Below are 23,808 nucleotides of genomic sequence, written 5' to 3'. Positions count from 1 at the left end.
TCTGAATTTATCTTAAATTTTAAAAATTTTGCCAAAACACTCACTTTAAAACTCATGTTCCATGAGCAAAACACTCAGCCCTGTAATGACTTGACTATAAAGGCTCTGGCCAGGCTCGTGTGTTTGAACCAGCGGGTGGAGGTTAGAAGTGGTCTGGGAACCTTTAGAAGGGCTTAGCTGGAGAAGCTGGTGGCTGAGGAGTGTGGGCTCATACCTGTCACCTACTTCCTGAGCGGCAGAGCTGTCAGCAAAGCTCCCTTGGCCACAAAAGTAGCTCCCAGCCCTGCCTCCCTGTCATGACTGACTGTGCTCCCTCCGCTGTGACAGTGAGCAACTCCTGGCTTTGAGACCCTGTCACGACTGTGTTCTCTTAAACTGTGAGCCCCAATGAATCTCCTCTTCTAAGCTGCTTTAGCTACATATTTTACAGCAAAAAGAAAAGCAAAGAACATAATACAAACCCCAAAGCATGTCAAAACTAAACTAAATACAGAATATATCAGGCACAAGATAGGCTCTTCACAGAAGAAACATTTGTACATCTCACCCACTGGGTTTAATTAAAAATGTTCTCAATTATAAGCTGTTACTCTGTTGTTAGAAACCCAGCCTTCTGCTAACAGAGCTCATCCATCAGAGGAATAAAACTCAACCCTGTATGAAATATAACAAGGCTGTTCTACAGCCCACAAAACACAACTCAAACCCTAAGTGGACACTTGCATGCACATGGAAGTCTACTGGCAGACAAGGCTGTTTAGGAGGCAGGGTGACTTGACTACATCGACAGAAATCGTGGTGGCGCACACCTTTAGTCCCAGCTCTCGGGAGGCAGAGGCAGGCAGATTTCTGAGTTGAAGGCCAGCCTGGTCTACAAAGTGAGTTCCATGACAGCCAGGTCTACACAGAGAAACTCTTGTCTCGAAAATCCAAAAAACCAACCAACCAACCAAACAAAAAACAAAAACAAAAAAACCCCAAAACAACAACAACAACAAAAAACCCATCTTGTAGCATCAGTATCTCAAAGCAGACTCCTATCGTGATGCCTCTACAGAGCTCAAAGGTCTGCTCTGTGTACTCACTGGCAGACGCCTCTCTTCACATGTCTGTGTGTTCTTCCAGTCAGTTACTGCCCATTTCCACTCTTATTCCCTAAGTAAAGTCAGTTTTTACGAATATATATTCCTTAATCTACCATTGTGTGCTTGACTAAGTATACAAAGCCCTGAAATATTCTCCCCCAAAACCTAGTACAAAGGACTTACCAACTTACTCCTCCACACGCCTGAAGCCTCGAAGCTCTAATGTGGCCTGGCATTCTTAATCATCCCCTCTTGAAGCCACTTGTTTTGGGGATGCTACTCTCTCGGTTCCCACTGCCACTCCCTCCCTGTCAGTAACCCTGACTGCGTCTCCCTTCCTGTTCTCTCTTCTCTAAATGTGTCAAGTCTGCATAGCCATCCTTCAGCTGCTGTCAACAGATTGTTTTGTGGTGGTGAGCCAAGCTTCCAGCTAGCAAGGTGACTGGAGGAAGCAAGCAGGAGGGTAAACACCTGGATCTCTACCACACCTTTGCAGAGCTCTGTGGGTGGTACCAAGGGTGGCAGCTGCTTTTGACTTTAGGGTATTTTCAAGTTGCAGTAGGTTAGTCAAAACATAGCTCTACTGTAAGCTAAGAACCATCTGAAGAACAGATTTTGCTTTAAAACACATCCAAAACAACAAATTAAACTACCAAGAAAAGCTGTGAGTTCACAGATGAAATACAAATGGCAAAGCATGTAACTGTTAGCATGAAGAGACCTGGTGGGCTTAAGGAGTCCATTCACTGTTCTTTTGTGGTAGAGATTTTGTACTGGTTTGAAAACGGAAGAGAAATCAAAGCAGAGGTGGGATTTGGGCAATTCACTCTTCTGAATGGGGAGGGGATACCAGTTAGGTCTCTGGGTCTGGAATGGTACTGTGCAAGTGTGAGGGTCTTGTCCATACGCTGGCTCCACGTCCTTAATGTGCTCCTTTATCTTGAATCAATCTGGGCGATCATTTATATTACACACATTGCTATGTCTACCTTGATAAAGACAGACACGATCTCCTTTTCATTCACAATGTTTAGCTCAATCCTCTCGTCCTTCTTTTTTAAAGGGTCAAATTTTAGATCTGTATCCTCAAAAGAATCCGTGCTTTTATTTTCTCTTATTATTTTCTGTTCTTGTTTTTTCCTTTGACTTTCCTGATGTTGTTCCTGTAATCTGTAATTCAAACACAATGCTAACAACAATTCGGTTTTAGGTGTTCTCTTAATTCCCTTTTGATTTCCTCAAAGGCTCACAAGATAATGAGTTTAAAATTTCAAAATGTTTAATTAAACATTGTTTCTAATCTAGGAACTTACAATCAGAACATATTGTGAATTTTAGTCTTTCTCGGTGTTTGCTACTTTGCGGCTTGGTGCAAGGATAAATTAAGAATGCATTTGTCAGGCATGGTGCCACATAATTTTAATTTAGCATGTAGAAAGAAGAAGTAAGTGTTTCTCTGTGAGTTCAAGGTCAGCTACTGCTAAATAGTGAGACCCCATCTGGAGGACAGGAGGAAGGGGAAGGGGAAGAGAGAGCAGGTGAAGGGAAGAAAGGTGGAGAGGGGCATCTTTGTCTTTTCGACTTTAAAAAATTCTATTTTATGTATCTGATACTCTAGCATATTATTGTGATTGTTACCTGTATCAATTTTGATGATTTCATTCTATTTATTCTTGTTTTATGCATTTCTTTTTCCCTTTTCATGAGTTGTATGGTTTTAAGTGGCTGCCCTTAAATCTTCTAATATGCTTGTGACAGCTGAGTGACAGTTAATTCCAAATGCCAAGCTGATTAGACTGACAGTCATCTAGGAAGTGGGCCTCTGGGTTATGCCCACAGCTTATCTTGGTAATAAGCCGAGGTTTACCGAGGTGGGAAGACTTGCCCACAGTGGGTGGCACCATTCCCTGGGCTAGGAACCCAAAGTGACCTGAGCACAACAAGCACTCACTGCTCTTTGCTTCTTGATAATGAGCACAATGTGTAGATAGCTGCTTGCAGCTCCCACTGCCTCGGCATCCCTGCCAGGATGGACTGCATCCTGAGACTGAGACACAATAAACACTTTCATCATCCAGTTGCTTTTGTGAGGGCATTTGTAAACAGCAACAGAAAAACAACAAAGAATTACATCTAAACATCATACTTCCTCCTATCACAATAACAGAACAGGAAATAACGTTATTCTTGAGGGTCTTCCTGATGCTATAAAACTCTCACTTGATTTTTATTTCTCCCAAATTCATCAACATTAATGTTGGCTGCTGTGTAGCTGAGAATGTTCAAACACTCCTGCTACCTCTTCCACATCCTTTCTCTCATTTTTCTGGCTCTGGTTTCTTCTTTTTCCTCCAAAATATCTTTTGATGACGAGAATCTACCAGTGGTAAAGACTCCCAGGGCTTGTTTGGAGGTATCTATTCTACCTGGACTGTACTGGTTGACAGCTGACTTCCATCGGGAAGGGGTCTAGAAGAATAGCTATTTCCTTGGCTTCTTGCTCCCAATTGCTGCTGAGCCCCTCTACACTTGGTGCTACTGTGGGGTCTTCTTAGGAGATCTCCCTCCTCCTGTGCAGCCAAAATCTAGCTCAGCTTTGCTCTTCTGTGCTTTAAGGCAAGAGCTTAGGTCCAGATCGAATTGGCTTAAGGTTTCAGTATACTTCAATTTGAAAATATATATTAAAAAACAAACAAACAACAATGGTATCTTCTTAGCCACCATTATTTCCAAATCTTTAAAAAAAAAAAACAAAACAAAACAAAAAACAAAACAAAAAAAACTAGGTCCTGTCTTCTTCAGAAACACACAAGCAAGCTTCTTGTGCCTTTGCAAATGGTTTCAAGTCCCACAAGAGGCCAGGGGATGGATGCAGCAGTAAGGCCAGCCTGTTTCAGCCCTGAGTTTTATACACCTATACAAACCTAAGAAATGTGGCTTAATTTTTTTTAAAATTGCTTTTGATATATTTGTGGAAAACAATGGCTTCCTTGGAGAAACTTTTCATCACTCAGCCTCATGGAGAGAGCCTTTTTACAACAGGAAACCCTGTTTGTCAGAGTCCGGATGGCTCAGTCAGGAGTGAGGCTAACTACAAATGACAAGGAAGCTGGTGAGGACCGTGAGCCTCTCCTCTTGACCATGAAGTAACCTCATCTTTGCTCCAAAGAACAAGAAAATCATGCACGGCCTTTCTATGTTAATCATGAAGCAGGGCAGACGCTCCACATGCAGACACGCCTTGCTTGACTTAGCCAGGGAGGAACTGACCAGTCTTCAGAAGAAGGTAAAGCTGATGAGACCCGCACAAGCGCAAGAAAAAATGCCATCTTTTCAGCTATTTATGAGAAAGGCTTGCAAACTAAAGGTGAACAAATTAACGAGCTATCCTGATAGCTCACACTGTTATCTACAACAGGCTTTTATATTTATTAGAACAAGCTGCCCCTAAGTTAGGAGTGTGAGCTATTTGTTTCCTAGCTAGATCATGTGTTATAATAATGAGTTATTTCACTGAGTAGCTGTAAGTAACACTGCTTCATATAATACTAACAGTTCTAGGTCCAGGTAAAGATGAGTTCCTTTTAGAAAAGTAAAAGTTGCTGCAGTCAGTTGTTACCAGCTGAAATCTCATTCACTAAGGCACGTTTAATAGTTCTTAAAGCACAATTAATAGTCTCATGGGCTCATCCTACGTGCTTGACAAAAACAAAACAGCAGAACTTATACACATCTCTCAGAGCTTAGACCTTCAGGATGTATGCCAGTCTGAGGGCTTCTTAGTTTGCATCCTGGAGAGTTTTGTGTGTCCACACGAGCTGTAAGGCTTGTGCCCACAAAGGCATCCACAGCAACTCAAGAAGAGGGAACCAATACTCTTGATAGCTATCTTGCCCAAATCACAGTTCAAAACAGTTGCTAGCGTAAGCTTGATCTTGTGACCCTGTGTCCACAAAAGTCAAACTTCAGCCCAACTATGTGGGGTGCAGCAAAGGGGTTTGTTCTACGCACAGGTGCACCTTGACTCCCTGAACACCACAGACTGCCTCGAGTCCCATAAATATAAGTTGCAGTGTAAACATAATTATCTAACGCCAAAGCCCGTGATAAAGATGTTCTTTTATGAAAATGGCAGCAGGAAAAGTAGCCACCTTCGCCAAAAGACTTGAAAATGTACAGTAAAGTTCCAGGGACTATCCCTGGGTCTGCTACTGGAAAAACTGCCATTTCCTCATCTATAAAGCAAGGGTAACCAGCTCCAAGCTGAAGAAGTTGATTGACACCTGCATCAAGCAATGTACCCAGATATGGGTGATATGCTAAAGCCAGCAGCCAGTAGGAACTGTGTGTTCCTAGTACTAGGAAAAAAGATCAGGAAGACACACACAGCCTAGACAGGAGCTCCCCTCGAATAAATATCCTTGCCTGTTGCAATCACCACAAACTTCGTGGAATAGAAACTAGTCCAGAAAGCTTCCTAGGGACTGCCGGCTTCAAACTAACAGAAAAAAATCATACGGTGAACAAAAACAATTCAGTGAGAAATGTGCCCAAGTCTGATTCCAGCACTAAATGAATCAGTCATGAGCAGGCTCGGAACGAACAAAGAACGCAGCAGGTACCTGACATTTAACACAGCTGATTAACATTTTCAAGAGCTTATTTGGCAATTGCTGGTTTGAGTTCTTTATGTATTAACTCATTTAATTCCTGCAAAACCCTAGGTGACAGATCGTAATCTGTCTTTCCCTTTCTACAGAGGAGGAAGTCAGAAACAAGGTGAAGGCTGTTGTCAGAGGAGGATAACCATGAGAAGGGCTAGGATTTGAACCTCCAAAGTTTGATTTAAAAGTCTGCTCTTTTGTATGCTAACAGCCCTCAATTACAATATATACAAAGATATGAAAAACTATGACATATGCTTGAGCTGGCAAACCAAAGCCAAAGGAGGGTAACAAGAAAAATACATGATAAAGTTGGTGAGGCAGGAGGGCCAGGCGCTGCCTGGGTTCACACCTGCCTGGCTCAGACAGGGCTCCCTGGACTCTGGGTTGCTCATCTGTGTAACTAGCCAACACTGGTACAAGGTGAACATCCTTTACTAAAATGCTTGGGGACCAGACGTGCTTAAGGCAAACAGTCAGGAGCTTGGCACGCAGTATGGCTGCATTTATGTCAGCCACCACTGTACAAAGGAGGAGTCATCATGGAAGAGTGATTTAGGAAGGGGCTCAGCTCTGCTTATACCTCCCAGGAGTCATCATATCCTCCATGTATTCCATATTACAGCCTGACTCTTACCCCTAGGTACAACTGTGTTTCTTAAACACAGAGCTATTTTTACTCGGGGGAGGGAGGATGGGAAGTAAGAGCCTTCCTTAGACAAGAAACATACTTAGAGATAATAGGGAAGAGAAAGGAAGTGAATGAGGCTTCTATGCGGAATCCTCATCTTCAGAAATAAACCCAATTTTGAAGGCCAAGAGAACTACGAGGAGAAGAAGGGCTCGGAGCTAGTGCAACGCATAAGCACAAGTGGCAGGAGGTGATCTGTGAGGTGGGAAAATCTTAGACCAGATGGCAGAACCGAGTCTCTGAATCAGGCTCCTTCAGCAGAGGGCGCTCTCTCCTAAACAAGGACGAAGTTCAAGGTGAAGCATCAAATGTGGGGCAACTCCTTGTAAAAGCTGGGCCTCGGGACAAGCCTTACCCTGTCAGAGCATGTTGGGATGGGGAGTGACCCATGCAAGCCTCAAAGTTGCTATACAGCCAAGATGGCCTTGAATTCCTAAACCTGTACCTCCCACGTGTGGGAAATACAGAGTATGTACTGCCAGGCCCAGCTCGGCAGGACACCTTCAGAAGCAGATAGCTCTATTATTCAGTCCATGATAGAATTTACTAGAATATGTGTACGTATATGTATATGTGGGATCAGTAAATAGGTAATACTGTGAACACTGGTCACCCCCACATGGCACTTAGAAGACTCAGACATCACAAGGCAACAAAATGTGCTAAGCAACCTATCTTATTTTGAAGGCCTTCAATTTGTAACAGGAATTAGTAGACTTCTTTTTATAGAACTCTTCCTGGATTTTAGCCCCGCCTACAGCAAGCCCAGCCTCTTTTAAACCGGTACGGACTGCTGTGCGTGAGGGCTACTGTATCATTACAAATACACTTTTGATGGGAGGCTGGGTAAGTCTGAGCTCCGCTGAGGAAGAGGTATGAGTGAGTGTGAAGTTTCATTTTTTAGAACAGTTCTGGGGCTGTCTGGTGATGGTTACACATCACAGGACTGTTCTCAGCGCCACCAGACTGTGCCCTTGACATTGGTTACGGAGGTGCGGTTCCTGTGTGTGGCTTTTACCACTGGCTTTACACCCCCTTTTCTGTTCTGTGTTTCTGACACAGCAACCCCCCTGGCTGGTCAGAGAGTGGCTGTCAGAACTCTCAGGTCAACAGGGACAGCCACACATAAGTACTTAGAGCCTCAGTAGCAGGTGCTGGCTGAAGGTATCCCACAGAGGCAGCACCTTGACTTCCTGCGAGCGGTAAGCTGACTGGGCACAGACTACCTCGTCGGCTACCCGCCTTCTTCCTCATCTGGTTCCAGTGCTGGTGCTCTGGGCTCTCATTTCTCTCTTCTGCCCCAGGTCTGTTACTCTAGCCACCACGACAACCCCCAGTGCCTGTAGGCTCAGGGTACCACACTGTTTCCAGCAGTACTTGTGCATTAATCACACTGTGCTCTTTATATATCTTCTGTGACCATGGCACTACATTCCCAAAGCCCAGCAGGCCCTGGTCCCTCCTTATCCCTGGACACCCCCTGCTGTCCCAGGCTGGGGCCTCTACACTTTCTGCTTCCTCGGCCATGCAGTCCTTCCTTCACTCCCCTCTCTTCCTTCAAGCTCTCCAAAGGCCTTTCTCAGGCAGTCTAATACCTCGGGACTTCACCCAATGTATCAAGCATTATTCTGGCACATCAGGTCCCTCCCCTTTATTTTTCTGAACATTTATAGATATCTCACACATCATATGTCATCCTGTTTATTGGCTTCTTCTTTAGCTGTGTGATAAGCTCACTGCTACAGGTCAGAGTGCTTTGCACACCTGTGGTGGGACTCTAAGGGTGGTATGCTCGCAGGTCAGATCTCAGTAGCTTCATGTGCCAGAAATGAAATCAAAAGCGTCCCTGACAGCCTGAAGTTGAGCATACAGCCAGGTCTAAGCTGCCCTTCCTGGAAGCAAATAGAAAACAAACCCAAGAACCATGTCTGAACATCAGAAACCGTGCATGGCCACGATAAAAACAAGATTCTAAAGCCTGGCTCCTTTGCACACAGGGTTACCTGTGTCTAATTGCAGGCACAGACCCCCACCTGTGCCGTTAAGTCATTAAAATTGATGGCCTTTCAGAAAAGAACCTGAGTGGAGCACTCGGCACAGTAAGGCTCATCAAAATGAGTCAAATGACATGGTCTTTGACTACCTGGTAGCTGTGTGTGTCCTAATGTGCATGCACAGTCAGTCTGTTCGGCCATCTCTCTGTCCACACATGCATGTGTGCGTGTGTCCATCCTCTTCCTTCTAGAAGTATTCTGTGTCACATCTTCTGTCACAGCAAATGTTCTCAAGTGAGCAAATGTTAAGCCATGGAAGATTTCATGTGCTAAGACTGCCAGGGGCAGGGAGCAGTGTGCCTCATAGTATGTGTAGGCTTTGGGTATTGGAAGATTCCTAAATACTAATCCTGACCTGCTAGGAACAAACCCATGACTAAAGAGTTAACTGTGAGAGTTGACTTTTCAGAAGACTGGCCTGAGGAAGAATGTCCTGACGATAAGCTCAGCTGCCCTGGCCAAGTGCATCCTGAGGGCTAATCATCCACACCCGTGTAGGCTGAAAGGGACCGCAGCAAAGCCAGGTCAATTCTCACATGCACAGAGGACTGTATTCCAAGAGCCCTGGAATGTGCCCTTCAGCTGGCTCACCAGGAACAGAAATGTTTCCCAGAAAGCCAAACAAATCCCCAGAGATGCTGGACGCCTGGGTGCTTGGAAAAACTAAGATGTCAACAGAGCAGATCCAAGGCATAAGAAAGAAGGCATGTAAGGGAAGAGGTGACATGTAAGCTCTCCTGGAACACCGGACAAAAGGGAGGAAAAGCCTTGGGTATGCTTGAAGACACTATATCAACAGGGGATTGGCTCCATCCTGCACACAGAGGTGGTAGCTGCTCTTTGTACAAAGAAGGAAAAGATCTTCTGTCATAGGGAAGAAGGGCAAGAGGCAGAGCCCTAATCTACAAGAGGGCCAGCAGGTCAGCAAGAAGGCAGTGCCACTGGTAAGAGGATTTTGTGCTATCCTTGGTACTAAACAAGGGAGGGAGGGTGGGGCAGGGAGAAGGCTTGCTGTGAACGATGATAAGCACTTTGGGAGCTTGACTGAACTATATTCTCAGTCTGACGCCCCTCCCAAACACACACACACACACACACACACACACACAGAGAGAGAGAGAGAGAGAGAGAGAGAGAGAGAGAGAGAGAGAGAGAATGAATGCTCAGGTCTCCTCACTCCTCTGAGCTTTGCCAGCCTTATTTTACGCCATCATCCTGGGGTTATTATGAGGTTTCTCATTTGTTTCTATTGCAACTTGGGAGAAGAAGGGTTTATTTTATTGTATAGTTCACCAGGAAGTAAGTCAGGGAAGGAACTCAAGGCAGGAATAGAACCAGCTACTAGGAAGAACACTGCTTACAGCTTGCTTCTCCTGTCTTATTCAGCAAGGGACAACCTGCCCAGTGATACCACTGCCTACAGTGGGCTGGGCTGGACCCTTCCACCTTAATCATTAATCAAGTAATAGCCCCAGAGATTTCGCTACTGGCCAGTCTGACAGAGTCATCTCCTCAACTGAAGTTTCCTCTTTCCAGAGGAAACTCTAGTTTGTGTCAAGCTGAAAACAGCTGGCCAGCCTAGGATGAAGCGTGGTCAACTGTCTATGTAGACCACTCATGAAGTACAAACGGGATCCACACACACAAGTGCTCGGTGGTTACCAGTCAGCTACTACCTTTCTCAGACGCACAGGGAAGGCCTGCACCACCTTACTTGTGAGAAAAGCCAATGACAGGCGGCATCAGAGGAATGAAAAAAACCACAGAAAGGTTCCCGCAGCTACGGGCTCAACAACAATAAAAGCAGACCTGTCACACCCGGAACAGTGTAAGCCCACAGTGGTGCAGGGAGACAGTGGTCTTGACCTGTTACTTAACTTTGTACGAACTTTGAAAACTGGTTTAAAAGTAGCCCTACTTCAATTGTTGAAACACTTCATTGCAAAACCATTTTACTACTAAAGAGAGGATAAGCCCAGAAAACCCTCATATGTCCAAACAGCCAGCAGAGGCACAAGTTCAATGGGGAAGGAGCTCTCTGCCCGGTGCCTGGTGTCACTCAAGGCGAGCACAACCCTTCACAGCAGATGGCACACCCATCAACCAGCACCTGCCAGTAACATAATCTGCCTCTGGGTCTGGCAGAAGTGTCACCTCATGCTGAAAGGTCAACATGAGTATCACTGAGCCTTCAAACCCAACTCCCAATTCTCAGGAACACAAGACATAACAAATTCCCTTAACACTTTTCAACAATCAGATGAGTCCCGTTCATGAGAGAAAGACCTAGAAACTGACCCAGCCAGGCCAAAAATCAAAGAGGAGGGAGGGAGGGAGGGATGGATGGATAAGGGAATGATACAGCACTGACCAGCACATGGCTACCACAGCCGTTTGAATCTGATCTCTTAGGGCTCCCCAGGCCACAGCTCACTATCCACCAAGGACCAGAAGCCACATACTTCCCATGACTCTTCCCATGCATAGCTACAGCGATTCAGCTATGCAGAAGCAGGTGGATGCAGGGTCCAGCAGATCCACAGGGAGGAAGTGCCTTAATTTGTCTCTAGCTCCTCTGTCCTAGTTCCATCTGGCAGCTCCCCCACGTGAGGGAAAGGAGAGCTGGGGAAGGCTCGTTTCAGAAAGGACCTTTAACTACCGACAAGACCAGGGCTCTGCTTCCTGATCATATCCAGAGGCAGCCTGTTGAACAGTCCCTGCACGAGGATCCGTAGTCCAGCAAGGTGCTCACACTTCTATGAGAACAGTGCATGAGAGCTAAACCCAAGCCCAAATGCACATGGCAGCTTGAATTTCACTACCATTTTACCATCTATTTCAGACAGAAAACTAAAGGAAATTAAAAGGAAATTAAGCTAAATTAGCCCAAGGCTGCAGAATGTGTACACCAGCTCAAACATGGTGCAGGCTGTTTCTAGCAAAAGAGCCTCTCTGGCTTTGAAGGGGTGGCAAGGCCCAATTGTAAAGACTGCCCATCTTGCCAAGCAGGTGCTGATTCTACACCCATAGCTGTTACCACAAAACTAAAGGATGGGTCAATCAATGGACAGTTCTGGCTGTCATAGGATAAAGCACAGTCTTGGTGCTGGATGCTCAGACACAGCTATTGTGGTCACTTGGATACCTGTCCTTCCAAATTTAAAAAAAAAAATTTTTTAAAAAGGCAGGTATTCTTGAGACCTCCCCACTCCTTGTCAGCTCTCTAGTCACTGAACTCTAGTCATCAGGTTTGCAAAGCAAGCGCTGAGCCATCCTGCCAGCCCTCCAAACTATTTGCAGCCCCGTCCCTCACTCTCCCTAGGGAATGTTTTACCTCACCATGAATGCAGCGTTGCTGTTGACTGGGCTAAGGTCCAGTGTGTGCTTTTCACAATCACACTCAGTGGCCTTGATGGCATATTTTTCCCTGTTTGCTAATGCACACTAACACATTACCAAGTTGATTACATTTGGTGTTCTAAGCACCACTGTAAATGTTGGGACTGTTGTGCAATTCTTAAGGAAAGGAACCCACAGTTTTAAATTTAAGATGCTTATGGAATCAAAAAGGATTGCTCTTATAAATAGTTCAGAGAGTAATGAATAGAAAAATAAAACCAGTCTCCTATCACAAGCTTTAATAAAATATAAGCTTTTCCAGCCAAGTGCCACAAAATCGAAGCATTTAATAAAATACATAAAAATGTGAATGATATAAATCACAGCTCCATCAGAGTCGAGACAAGAGGGCCCTGTCTGTCTAAAATTCTGTTATAGCCCTAAAGACCAGCACCTCTGTGTTCAATAAATATTTGCTGAATTTGCCAAGGAATGAACTGCACATCTGGCCCTTGGCTTGGAGTTTTACAGTGGAGCTTCAGTAAGCAAACACCGAGGAAAGACAGCTATTAGTTAGTGAGCTATTAGCACCATCTGCACATATAGCGGCTTTTTACCAACACCCTCCCTCTTACCTACACAACACATTTTTATTTTTATCTATATATTCATGAGACAGTGGATCCTAATGTCAAATGACTGACCTGTAGTCACTCAGCTAATACACCCAGTGTGGCAGCAGTGTAGGATCTGCCCCTCGGATCCTCTGCCTGGGCTACTTCTGTTTTGACTGTATCTTCTACGGCTGTGATGGTTAAGCTTCGTGTCGACTTGACTTCACTGTCACTTGAGAGACACCTATAAGTGTGCCTATGAGCAAGTTTTCAGAGGTTTAACTGAAGACAGAAGACCCACCCTGCACTGCCTGGCAACCGAGTCCTGAATAACAGAAAAGCAGAAAGTGAACAGAGAAGCACACTCCTCAACCTGCTGCCTCTGCCGTGCCTTCTGCTACTGGAAAATCGATGGACACTATCCTCCCTCTCAAACCATATCCTCTCTAACTGCAGAGCACTTTCAACAACAAAAGAGTAACACAGTAGTTTCCATACACATGAGGCTCATTCAACGCAGGCTCTGCTTCCTTCCGAGTTCACTGGACATGGGGCTAGCAGGTAACAGGCACAGAACAGTAACTATGTAACCTGGATAGTAGAGAGGAACACTGGCTTCCTTGGCTTTATAGTCTGGGAACAGTCTTCACACAGTGATGTTTAGGCACAAACACACCAGAGAAAGACAGTATAACAATCCCCAATTAATTCCCAACAAAGCACATAGAGGAGAACGCCTAAGATCATTAAGAATCTTGGAGGAAAGAGCTCCATATAAACACGCTGTCTGTTAGTAACAGTCACGTCCACAGCTTTCTGCTTATAATTCTTTTAACCTCAAAAGTTCTTGTACTTGGCAGGTAGTTGCGATGTATACTTCCATGAAGGCTCACTGTGTCCAATCAGCATGATCTCTGTTTTTGTAATTGGCTTCTCACACTTTAACATCATCATGAAATGTACCACAGAATGGTGCTTCACACAGTCCTGATGCCATTATTTTACAACCCTTGCCTTCAAGAGCTTCAAGGCAAGATGACAGAATAAGACAAGAGCTTCACTAGCGATGACCCCAAACAACCAGAATGCTCTTAGAAAGGCCATCATTAAGGCAAATGGGATTAAACCTACACTGGATCAATAACAGTATCAGCGCTGACAACTGGTACCTGATGTATTGCAGCTCTTTAAAGTTTGCTTTGTTACTCAATGACAACTGCTTAAGAAAACTGATCAAGTTATTTTCAACAAGCCAAAGAATAGCTTATATCTGGAATATACAATGACCTTCAACCCTCTGACTCTTAGCTTTACAAGAGGCTGAAGGAGCTACCAACAAGAGTCTCAGCCTGCTGCAGAGAGGAAGCTAAATGGAGCTTCCCAGGTGACTGAGACATAAGACCCTCACTAGTCACTATGTCTTACAACTAAATAAGGGGCAAAGCACAGGCAGAATGCAGTCAGGTGCTAACAGTCCCTAGAGAGGCTCCTTTCCTGGTCAGCCAGCTTGTTTTTCGATGCACTAGACATTCAGGGCAGCTGGTCACAATGCAATGCGACTCTTGCCTGTGAAGAACTTTGCTGATGACATTTCAAATAAGCTGTGTGCTGCTCTCAGATGACTGCTTGTTTACGAATTTGTCAAAAAAGGGCATTCCCACTCTGTGAAAAAAGGCAAGTGACCCTGGCACAAGCAAGCATTTTTAAACTGACTCGTGGGCGAGAGGTTATTATCAGTAACCCTAAACATATTTAATTGCTGTAAGAAAACACTCCAATTTCTGCGAAACTGTTATGCAAAACCATCTAAATCACAAAAAAACCAATCTGCTGTCCCGAATGCTTTACCATATTTGATCATGTGTTCTCCTGATGGATTACAGTCGGATCCTGTTTATCAGGCACAGAACTGAGAATAGAACTCCCCCTTTCCCCTGCAACCCCACCATTATCTCTGCTTCCAGAGTCAACCTTTACCCTGAAGAGCTAGGGGCTTGATCTGAGATGCTCTACCCTCTCTTTAGAGACCAAGAAAGTGTTGCTTGGTTTTTAAAACACAACTGAACCTTAGAGGACTTTTTTTTTTTTGGCCCGCCCAAATGCAAATTTGAAGTTAAAAACTCTCTATCCCAGATGACTCTGAAGGAAAGGTATTTCTGAGGCGGAACTTAAGCTGTGCATGAAGAAACGATAGACTCAGGTGCACTGGCACAAGTTCCAGCAAATGGGAAGGCTGCTGCCCCGAGCTCCAGATAACCCTCAACCAACATTCACAAGTCTCAGGGACATGGCAAAAACACAGACTTGATCCGAGAATGAACCCTGCGGCATCACATGAAGCCTGGAGAGAAACAATCAAAACACAGCAAACGCAACTTCAATAGGAAGTGCAGAGTGACATCTACTAGGCTGGCAGACAGATTTGGTGAAGACAGACAAATCCACTTTACCACAGTGGGGACCACAGCAGCTGCATGGAGAACACAAAGGAGAATGATGGGTAATGAGATAAAAGACAGGAGTGCTACTGGGGCAACAGCTCGGGGTTAAGAATGTTTGCTGCTCTTTCAGGGGAAACTGAGTTCAGTCTCCAGCAGCTACAGAGGCAGATCACAACTGCCTGTAACTCTAGTTAGCTGCAGGGGAGCTGTTATTTGCTTCTGGCCTCTTACACATGGGATTCACGCACGCACGCAAGCACGCACGTACACACCCCCTAGGCACGGAAAAGAAAAATAAATCTTTTAAAAATAGATAGGCTATAGTTTCTGATGTGCAGTACTTACTGAACCTATATCTGAGAGAATCAAAAACTCACAGCTTCTCCCAGATGCCAGGTACACTGGTTCAGAACACAGGTGAAAGACCCTTACTGACACCCATGGGCAGTTCATGCTGTCTACTAAATAGGGAACAGACAATTGTACCTGAGTCTCCGCGTCTTGAATTGCAGGGGACGCTTGATCGGGTTCTGAGACTGTTGCAGGAACCACATTATTTTGCTGACCAAATTGAAACAAGAGAAGAACCATTCAGACTCCAGAAACGCTTGATTTTATGGATTTAAATAGGCTAACCTTAAGTCTTATGGATTTAAATAGGCTAACCTTATGTCTTGGTTTGCCAAGGGCAGTCTTACACCTCTTGTCACATTATCCAAACTGGGTTCGCCTTCATATTTTTCCATTTTTAATTACATATTATGATTCATTGTTGCATTAAATAAGGTAGTGTGGATTCGGTTTGCACCTAGTAGGTCTTGCATCTTCTGTCTTAATCTTGTCTGTACAGCATGTCTCACATCAGCAGACTCCTGCAGCCAACCAGCAGTAAGCCACTTTTCCCTGCTTTTTCCTAACCCCACGTGCCTCCAGCATACACTCTCTACCATAAAGGGAGCATGTGACAGCACTCTCCAGTTCAGGGACCACTGGGTTATCAACAGAGTGGATTCTCATGTGTCTCACTTATGGTCTAAATCCATTCTTTGTCTTGATTGCTTTCATTTGGCAATAGGCTACCGTAATAATAATAACCTAAAAAATTAAATACAGGCTTAGTGAACAAGAATTGTATTTTCATTGCTCAAGCAAATTAATGATGACTGTGTAATTTGCATATCTGTCCATATGTGTCACAATGGACCCATGAGAGCCAGACTCTAAACTAGCATAATACACTCTTTCTTTCTTCCTTTCCCTTCCCCCATTTTGTTTTTCAAGACAGGGTTGTCCTGGCTGTCTTGGAACTCGCTCTATAGACGAGGCTGACCTTGAAAACTCCTCTGAGTGCTGGGATTAAAGGCATGTGCCTCACCACCAGGCTCAATACCCACTTTTAAAGAAGGGAATAGTCAAAACTGATATGAAGTACAGTATGACGTTTACATCTTTACAACCACGGCATTTAAATGTTTGCCAAGTCCCACTTTCTAGTTAGTAAACAGCGTGTTCTGATTAATTGTGTTTGTTTCCTCCAGAAATGTCCTGCCATGGAATGATGGCCCCTACTGATGTAGACAACACCAGACCATTCCCAGTTCTCTACGAGAGAATCAACTGCAATACTAACTCTACATTTTCACCTAATCCACAGGGCAAGGGTCACTAATAGTAACCTGCAAGCCAAAGCCACCTGCCTTGGGCTCTGGCTGGCACAGCCCCTAGGGTAAGATTGCTTTGTATCAGCTTTCAGTGGCTGGGAAAAGTCCAAAAAAATATATAAATTATTAGGCATAAAACGTATAAAAATTCTTATCTTGGTGTTGGTAAAGGAATGTTTACCATTCCTCAGTGCATAGACACACACTTATTTGGGGATTGTCAACAGCTATCCTTGGGGCACCATAGCAGATCAGTATGTGTGACAGAGCATATGAAATCGACCCACTGGTCCTTTACAGAAGATCTGTTGAATCCTGTCCTGCAAGGTAAAAACCTCACAGTATTAAATGTTCAATGTTTCAATGCAGACAGTTATTGGATTTTGTGATATTTTTTTTCAAACAAACACAAATTTTCTCATATGTACGTAAGATAGGTAGGTAGTTGAATGCAGTAGGTATGTTGTGTGTGTACAACAACAAAGTACTCCATCTTAACAGTATGTAGCCTCTTCTTGCTGCACACACAGGTAGACCTTCAAAAGACTACTTTGAAAAGTCAATCAGAGTATCATAAAAATGACTTGGTCCCTTTTAGATGAGATGTTTAAAACCTGGACTGTTTCTTTGTTTAAAATAGTGGGTCCAGCAAAACATTTAACAAAGGTTTTCAGAAGCCAATAATTCCTAGAATGTGTGTGCACGTGTGTGTGCACATGCGCACACATGCACACACACACACACACACACACACACACACACACACCACTTGTAACTTCTGAAGCCTTTGGCAGATGCCAATTACTGAAATTAAAGTTTACAAGTAAACAGTGAAATAAACTTAAAACCAAGTAATGAACTGAAGAAATGAATTTTAAAGTCCCTGAAAGGCAGAGTATATTTTGAAACATTAAGAGCTGTGGGAAAGAACGTTTTTGAGCTCCTATTTTTAATTGGAGAAAGGCTAAATTTTACAGCATCTAAATATAGCCAACCATTTGAAAGGATGAAAGTGGCAATTTATTTGACAACGTTTTGTCTTGTTAAATTATCTGTTGAACAAAGGTATTCTAAATGGAGGTTTAAAAAAACAGTTCTCATGAAAATATTTTCGCTGAAACAGGCCATACTGCAATTAAAACAAAAATAATTACTCTTTTGTAGAAATTACTTTGTACATACTACCTATCAAGAAAGTAGGTTTTTGTTTTTGTTTTTTTTTCTCCAAACAGGAAAGTATGAGATGTGGAGAAGAAACTCAAGATGCCACCAACTTCACATGTACTGACTGGAAGCATACAGACACCTAACTTCAGGAGACCCACGGCCACACAGCCACAGAGAAGCCTGGTGTCACTGGACACACAGTAAAGCAATGAATGAAGTAAGGATAACCAGACTCCTATCTTGGGACAATTACTTGACTTCATAGACGTTTCCTTGGTTATTGTACAACAGTTTCCCAAATAGGACCATATTATGTCTGGCAATGCAATAAAAGCCAACATAGGTCAAAATGCATCTTGAGAGAGCATGTAACTTACATTCTCAGCACTTCAGTTCTCAGAGGCTTCATCTAAATGATAAATTAACCCCCCAGCTTATAATGGTTTGGCCTGTAATTTCTCCCCACTGCACGAGTGATACAATTATCAGGTATTAAAGGATATTTAACTTGCAGTAGGTTTATGGCGATAAAGCACTACTGAGGTGCCTATAAGAACACTGCATATGTCCACGGTAACATATGCCTTCCCATGTGACGTTACACCCTATGTGTGACAAACCTACTGGAAGTTATATGTAACACCTCTAATTTATTCACAACATAGTTAGCTCCATCTGCCATCAATGTGGTAAGAATATGGCACTGGGTAAAACCATCTAACAATTACTTTATAAAGTACTGAATACAGTACAACGGATAGTACTGGTCATTACCCGTTATGACCACAGCCTCATATTACCCACCTTATCTATATAGACTCTTACCCATTCAGTAAGGGAGTGTCAGCTACTTACAAACTGGGATCTCAGAGGAGAATGGGTCAGATAGCATTCCTGCCTCCTTCTTTTATCATCTACCATGAAGATGTGGGAGTGACACATGTCAGCACCCCACACCCAGTGTTCCACCCCAAGGACACCAAACCCCTGAGAAAAACAACTCTCTTAGTATACCAGGACAATGCACACATATCACAAGACCATCTCATCTCTAGTAGAGCACTAGACATAGGAATGGATTAAGAGATGCCTAAAACTAGAGAAGCACACATCTCGGTGTTGCCTGCAAGGGCGTGTCTGGAGAGAACTGGCTAGTCTGAAATGTGGGCAACATCAAACAATAGGCTTGGGGCCTAGATGAAAGAAAGTGGAAGAGGAAACCAGGTAGCACTGCAAGCTCCAGTCTTCCCAAGTGCATCTGATGTTGCATGGGTACTGGCTCTCCAGGGAACTACTACACCTCAGCCAGATGGGGACTGTACCACTGGTCCTCTTGTTCACAGGCTTCCAGAGTAAACAGCTACTGGGTCCACTGCCTGTCCAGTCTCCAGCTACTGTTAAGACTATCTAATCTCTGATTGTATAATCTAACCAAATCTGTCTCTGTCTGTCTGTCTCTCCCTCTCCTCTCCTCCCTCTCTCTCCTCCCTCTCTCTCTCTCTCTCTCTCTCTCTCTCTCTCACACACACACACACACACACACACACACACACAGAGACAGAGACAGACAGAGGTAACCATAAGCTACCACCTTCTCACCTCTCAGGCACACTAATGAATAGCATATAAAGGGACAAACCCCAAGCCATGTGTCCCTTGCTGCTTTTTCCTTTTGTTATATTGATTAAACCTGTTTCTCTCTCCATTACATTTAGATTCCTACTTTTCTTCTACTGCTGACATATTAAAAACATTTTAATGAGCAGTGTCAGTATCTGCCAGGCATGGTGGCACATACATGTAATCCTGGCATTTGACTCTAACGCCCAAGCCCTGGGTGACACAGAGAGACCTTGTCTAAGACAGAAAACAACACTAACCAAACAACAGCAATTATAATAAGAAACCTTCATCAGGGTCACGTGCAAGAGCCAAGTTTGGCAGTGACACAAAGACAAGTAAGTGGCATGTCTAAAAAGGAGCAGAACGACCAATCTCCAGGACCGGGGGATAAAACTTTTAAAATCCAGAGGGAAGAACAGTCAAGTGGAGCAAATGAGGACCATATCGGTTTAAATTTCCAACTCCTCTTAGGAAGGTGAAACTCTGAAAGCACACACAGATCATTAACCCCACAGTGGGTCTGGAGAATTCATTTCTACTTTTGTAGTCACAGGTGGCATTTGTGGCCAGCACAGAAATCTTAAGCTTTACCAATAATGGTGATTTACAAGTTCCAGATTTAGGAAGTAAAAGTGATCAAAATAAATAACATTTTGATGGCTCAGCCCTTAACTGTGTGGTGCTCTTGCCCAAGACCTGTTCAGTTTCCAGCAGCTATGTCACGTGGCTCACAACCACCTGTTATCTGTTAATTCTGAAGTTCTGAAATTAACCACCTATTAATTCTGAAGTCAATTCTTGATGTTCACATTGCTGATTTTATGAGATTACTAAGAATACTAAAGCAATAAATACTAAAACACTGATAGTATAATAAAAGACAACAGTCTGTGGGGCGGGCTCTCTGGCCTCTCTGACAGAAAGACTGCAGTCTAATATAAACCCAATGGTTCTGGACCCCTCAAAACCAAAGTGAACTTAATTAAGTGTTAAATTTCTCAATAACTAAACTTAAAAAAAAAAAAAAGGCCACTTTCATGGTCACTGAAGTGAGCCTTGTCTATTCATGTGTTTTAGACATTGATTTCTGTTGGGTGATTTTCCACGACTCCACTCTAATTCTAGAGTTTATTTTTAAAAGGAGAGGTAAAAAGAAGTTGATTTATTTCTTAAATAAGGAAACAATAAAGGTGGTGGTGTAGTTTGAATGGAAGTGTCTAGCACAGGCTTTTATCTTAGAACCTTCAGTCCCTAGTTGACAACACTGCTTGGGGGAGGATATGGAAACATGCTGGAAGAAGTATGCCGTGCGGACAGGCTTTGATACATATACATATGTGTATGTGTGTATGTATGTATGTTTGTATGTATGGGAAGGATTAGGAGGTATGGCCTTAACGGAGGAAGTGTGTCACTGGGAATGGACTTTGAAGTTTCAAAAGACTCACACCATTCCTAGTGTGCTCTGGGCTTCTTGCTCGTAGATCAAGATGTGAGCTCCCTGCTGTTTGTCACCATGTCATTATGGGTTCTAATACTTTAAACCATAAGCCCAATTACATGCTTTCTTCTACAAGCTGCCTTGGTCAGTGTTTTATCTCAGCAACAGAAAAGTAATCAATACAGATTCTCCATCTGGAACCATACGCCAAAATAAACCTCCTTCCTAAATTGCTTTTGGTCATGGTTTTATCACAGCGATAGAAAAGTAATGAATACAGGTGGCAAACAAGATGTTGCAACAACTGAAATTTGGGTTATGGCTCAACGAAAAGTAAGTCAGACCATGGTATGTCTGTGATTTTGCAATGGGCAGTGTAAACCCATTTTACTCACAAAGGAATATGCATTACATTTTCTAAACCACACATTTTAATACCACATGGAAAACGGGGGCACTTTAAAGAATTCCCATACAGTGATGGCAATCACTGCCCTCTGGTTTACATTTCACATCTCTGACCTGTTGCTCGGACCATGAGAGTTTGGCAGCCACTGGGGTGAACAGGTGAGAGAGAGATTAATAGTGCTGAGGCGAGATGGGATTCTACCTCACATCATTAAGATCAATATAATTTAGTGCGCAACTAGAATACACAAAAAAAAGCTGACCCCGCGGCTACTGACATCCAAGACTGTGTGTGCCAAGAGTGGAGTAAGATTCGGGAGCATTCTGACACTCTAGATTTCACTCTGGGTGTGAGGCAAAGCCTTGTTACTATAGCATTCAGTCCGGTGTGGGCATGGTACTGTATCTCACCACCTACTTACTATGTTCTTACGGTTGCAGGATCTGAAACGCCTGCGGACATCATTTTGAACCACTTCCCAATGCACTCACTCACCCAGCACACTGATCCTGTCTCCCCTCACACAACTTCCTGTGTCCGTGTCTATCATGTCTCTTCTTATGAGGAACTGAAACTGGTAGAGACCCATTTCCCACTGAACAAGTGGCTGGTGTTACATACTGTTAAACTGCTTTAAAACATCAATACTAGAATTAATAAACTCTTACTGTAAGCACTCCTTGTGATGCTTACTTCCCTGTGTATATATAAGCAAAGCATGTCAGTGGGCGGGACATCTGGACTCTCCAATTGACAGCTGGGATTCACGGTGTTCTGGTTCCCTTGAACACAGACAGGACTGTCAGTCAAGCAGTACCTTCTATTTAAATGATCTCAAACACACCTTGGGGGAACTGCAGGAAGACTGCAGCTGCTTGCTCTAACTTCTCAAAGTGCAGCTCCAGCCGCAACTATTTCCAGGAGTTTCTTGTACCAGCTCTGCTGACTCTTGAACTCCTTCTCCCCAAGGCAAAGGGCGAGCATTCTCCTGCTCCTTCTTACTCTGAAGAGGTGAAGTAGAGCTGAGCGACAGTCATCTACAGAGGAACACCTTGCTACTGAAAACTGAAAGAGGCCGGGCTGGGACTAGAAGTGACATTTTAAAGAGAGGGAACTAGGGGTCACTTGCCAGATGGCAGAGGTAGAGATGTGGAAACCCTGTAGCCTTGACAGTGATGGGAGGTGGAGCCACTCTGACAGGCATGGGTGACAGTGGTAATGAGGACAGTCACAGACAGGACCTAAAGGGTTGATATTTAAAACTACACCACTAGAGGGTGCCACCTGCTGTTCCTGCCTGTCAAAAGTTAGGCATACAAAGGCTGCAGGAGGCAGCTGAAGTTTCTCCTGGATCAAGGGAGTGTCCAGTGTGGTGAGTGCAGGGTCATTTTATTTACAGAAGACACCAGAAAAGGTGTACTAGGATCCCGAAGAACTTGATGATGCAGAAAGAAGAAAATCTACTGGGGGAACTCATGGCATAGCCTGGTTTAGTTGGCACAGCCAGCACAAACACTAAAGTGCTGAGGTTAGAACAAGACACCCAGTCACCTCTTGGTAGAACTTTATTTTTTAAGACACTTTAACATCTTTTTTGGCCCTACAAGAGTAAATGAGATATATGGATCTTTTCAGTAATCACTTTCCAGGCACACAAAAATGCTACAAAGATCCACTACAGCTGCTGAGAACACGCATGTCTAGCTCCCTACCGAAGGAGCACTTATCCCCTCATGGGAAACCCAGATCTCTCCATGGTTAGCTGCTTTTCAAGATGATCCTGTTTATCTGTGTGTCCTGAGGATCAACCACCATAAACAACACAGAAAGGAGAGAAGTGTGCAATCAGTGTATAATCTGCATCACCATTCTAGGACGGCAGGTACAGTCCACATGCACATATGCACACATGCATGCATGTATGCACACATATATGAAACCGACGTCATGATCCACGGTCCAAGGGAACCAAGGGAATGCTCACTGCACTACTACCCTCACTCTGCCTGCATTAGGAGAAAAACCATTACCTAGGATCCTATTTATCATTCTGCATGAGCTCCTTCAAGCTTCTCACAGGAATGGCAGCTGGCACATCTGCCAGAGCAATCTCTAGTCCTAGCTTTGGCTAACAGGGGTCGCCTAAAACCATCATAAAGCACAGATATTTACATGATGACTCCTAAGAGTAGCAAAAGTACAGTTAAAAAGTAGCAAGGAAATGATTTTATGGTGGGGAGGGGATCACCATGACCTGAGGAACTGTATTAAGAGGTAGCAGCACTAGGAAGGCTGAGAACCACTGCTGTAGTAAGTGCAAGTCAGTGACTTCCCAGTCTTCCCAGGGCTGGAGAGATGGCCCAGCGACTACAGTACTTGCTGCTCTTGCAGAAGACTGGGGATTGGTTCCGTTCCAAGCACCCACATGGTGACTCAGAACCATCTACAACTCCAGTTTCAGGAAATACAATGCCCTTTTCTGACGCTTCAAGGGTACCAGGTACACATGCAGCACACATCCATACATGCAGCCAAGCACTTACACACATGAAAATACAATAAGTCTTTTTAAAAAAGTCAGTCCAGTATTTTTAGGACACATTTTATTCTCTATAGTTT

General features: G+C 43.9%; 1 protein-coding gene across 6 annotated transcripts in view; it reads right to left on the bottom strand.

The window, feature by feature from the left end:
- The window catches only part of Cdyl (chromodomain protein, Y chromosome-like), a 214,247-nt gene that overhangs the window by 68,515 nt on the left and 121,924 nt on the right, over positions 1 to 23,808 (bottom strand). For 3 of the 6 annotated variants that reach the window (XR_382045.4, NM_009881.3, NM_001378941.1), the window contains one exon: positions 15,375 to 15,449. The exons of the other annotated variants lie outside the window; for them this stretch is intronic. Coding sequence is in view for 2 of the 3 variants with exons in the window: in NM_009881.3 (NP_034011.1) it covers positions 15,375 to 15,449 (75 nt within the window). In the remaining variant the exon portion in view is untranslated. The remainder of the gene's footprint in view (positions 1 to 15,374; positions 15,450 to 23,808) is intronic. 6 annotated transcript variants of the gene reach the window in all.

This window comes from Mus musculus, chromosome 13 (genome assembly GCF_000001635.26).
Source record: "Mus musculus strain C57BL/6J chromosome 13, GRCm38.p6 C57BL/6J".
NCBI classification, from domain to species: Eukaryota; Metazoa; Chordata; class Mammalia; order Rodentia; family Muridae; genus Mus; species Mus musculus.
This window is presented reverse-complemented; position numbering and strand designations above follow the sequence as displayed.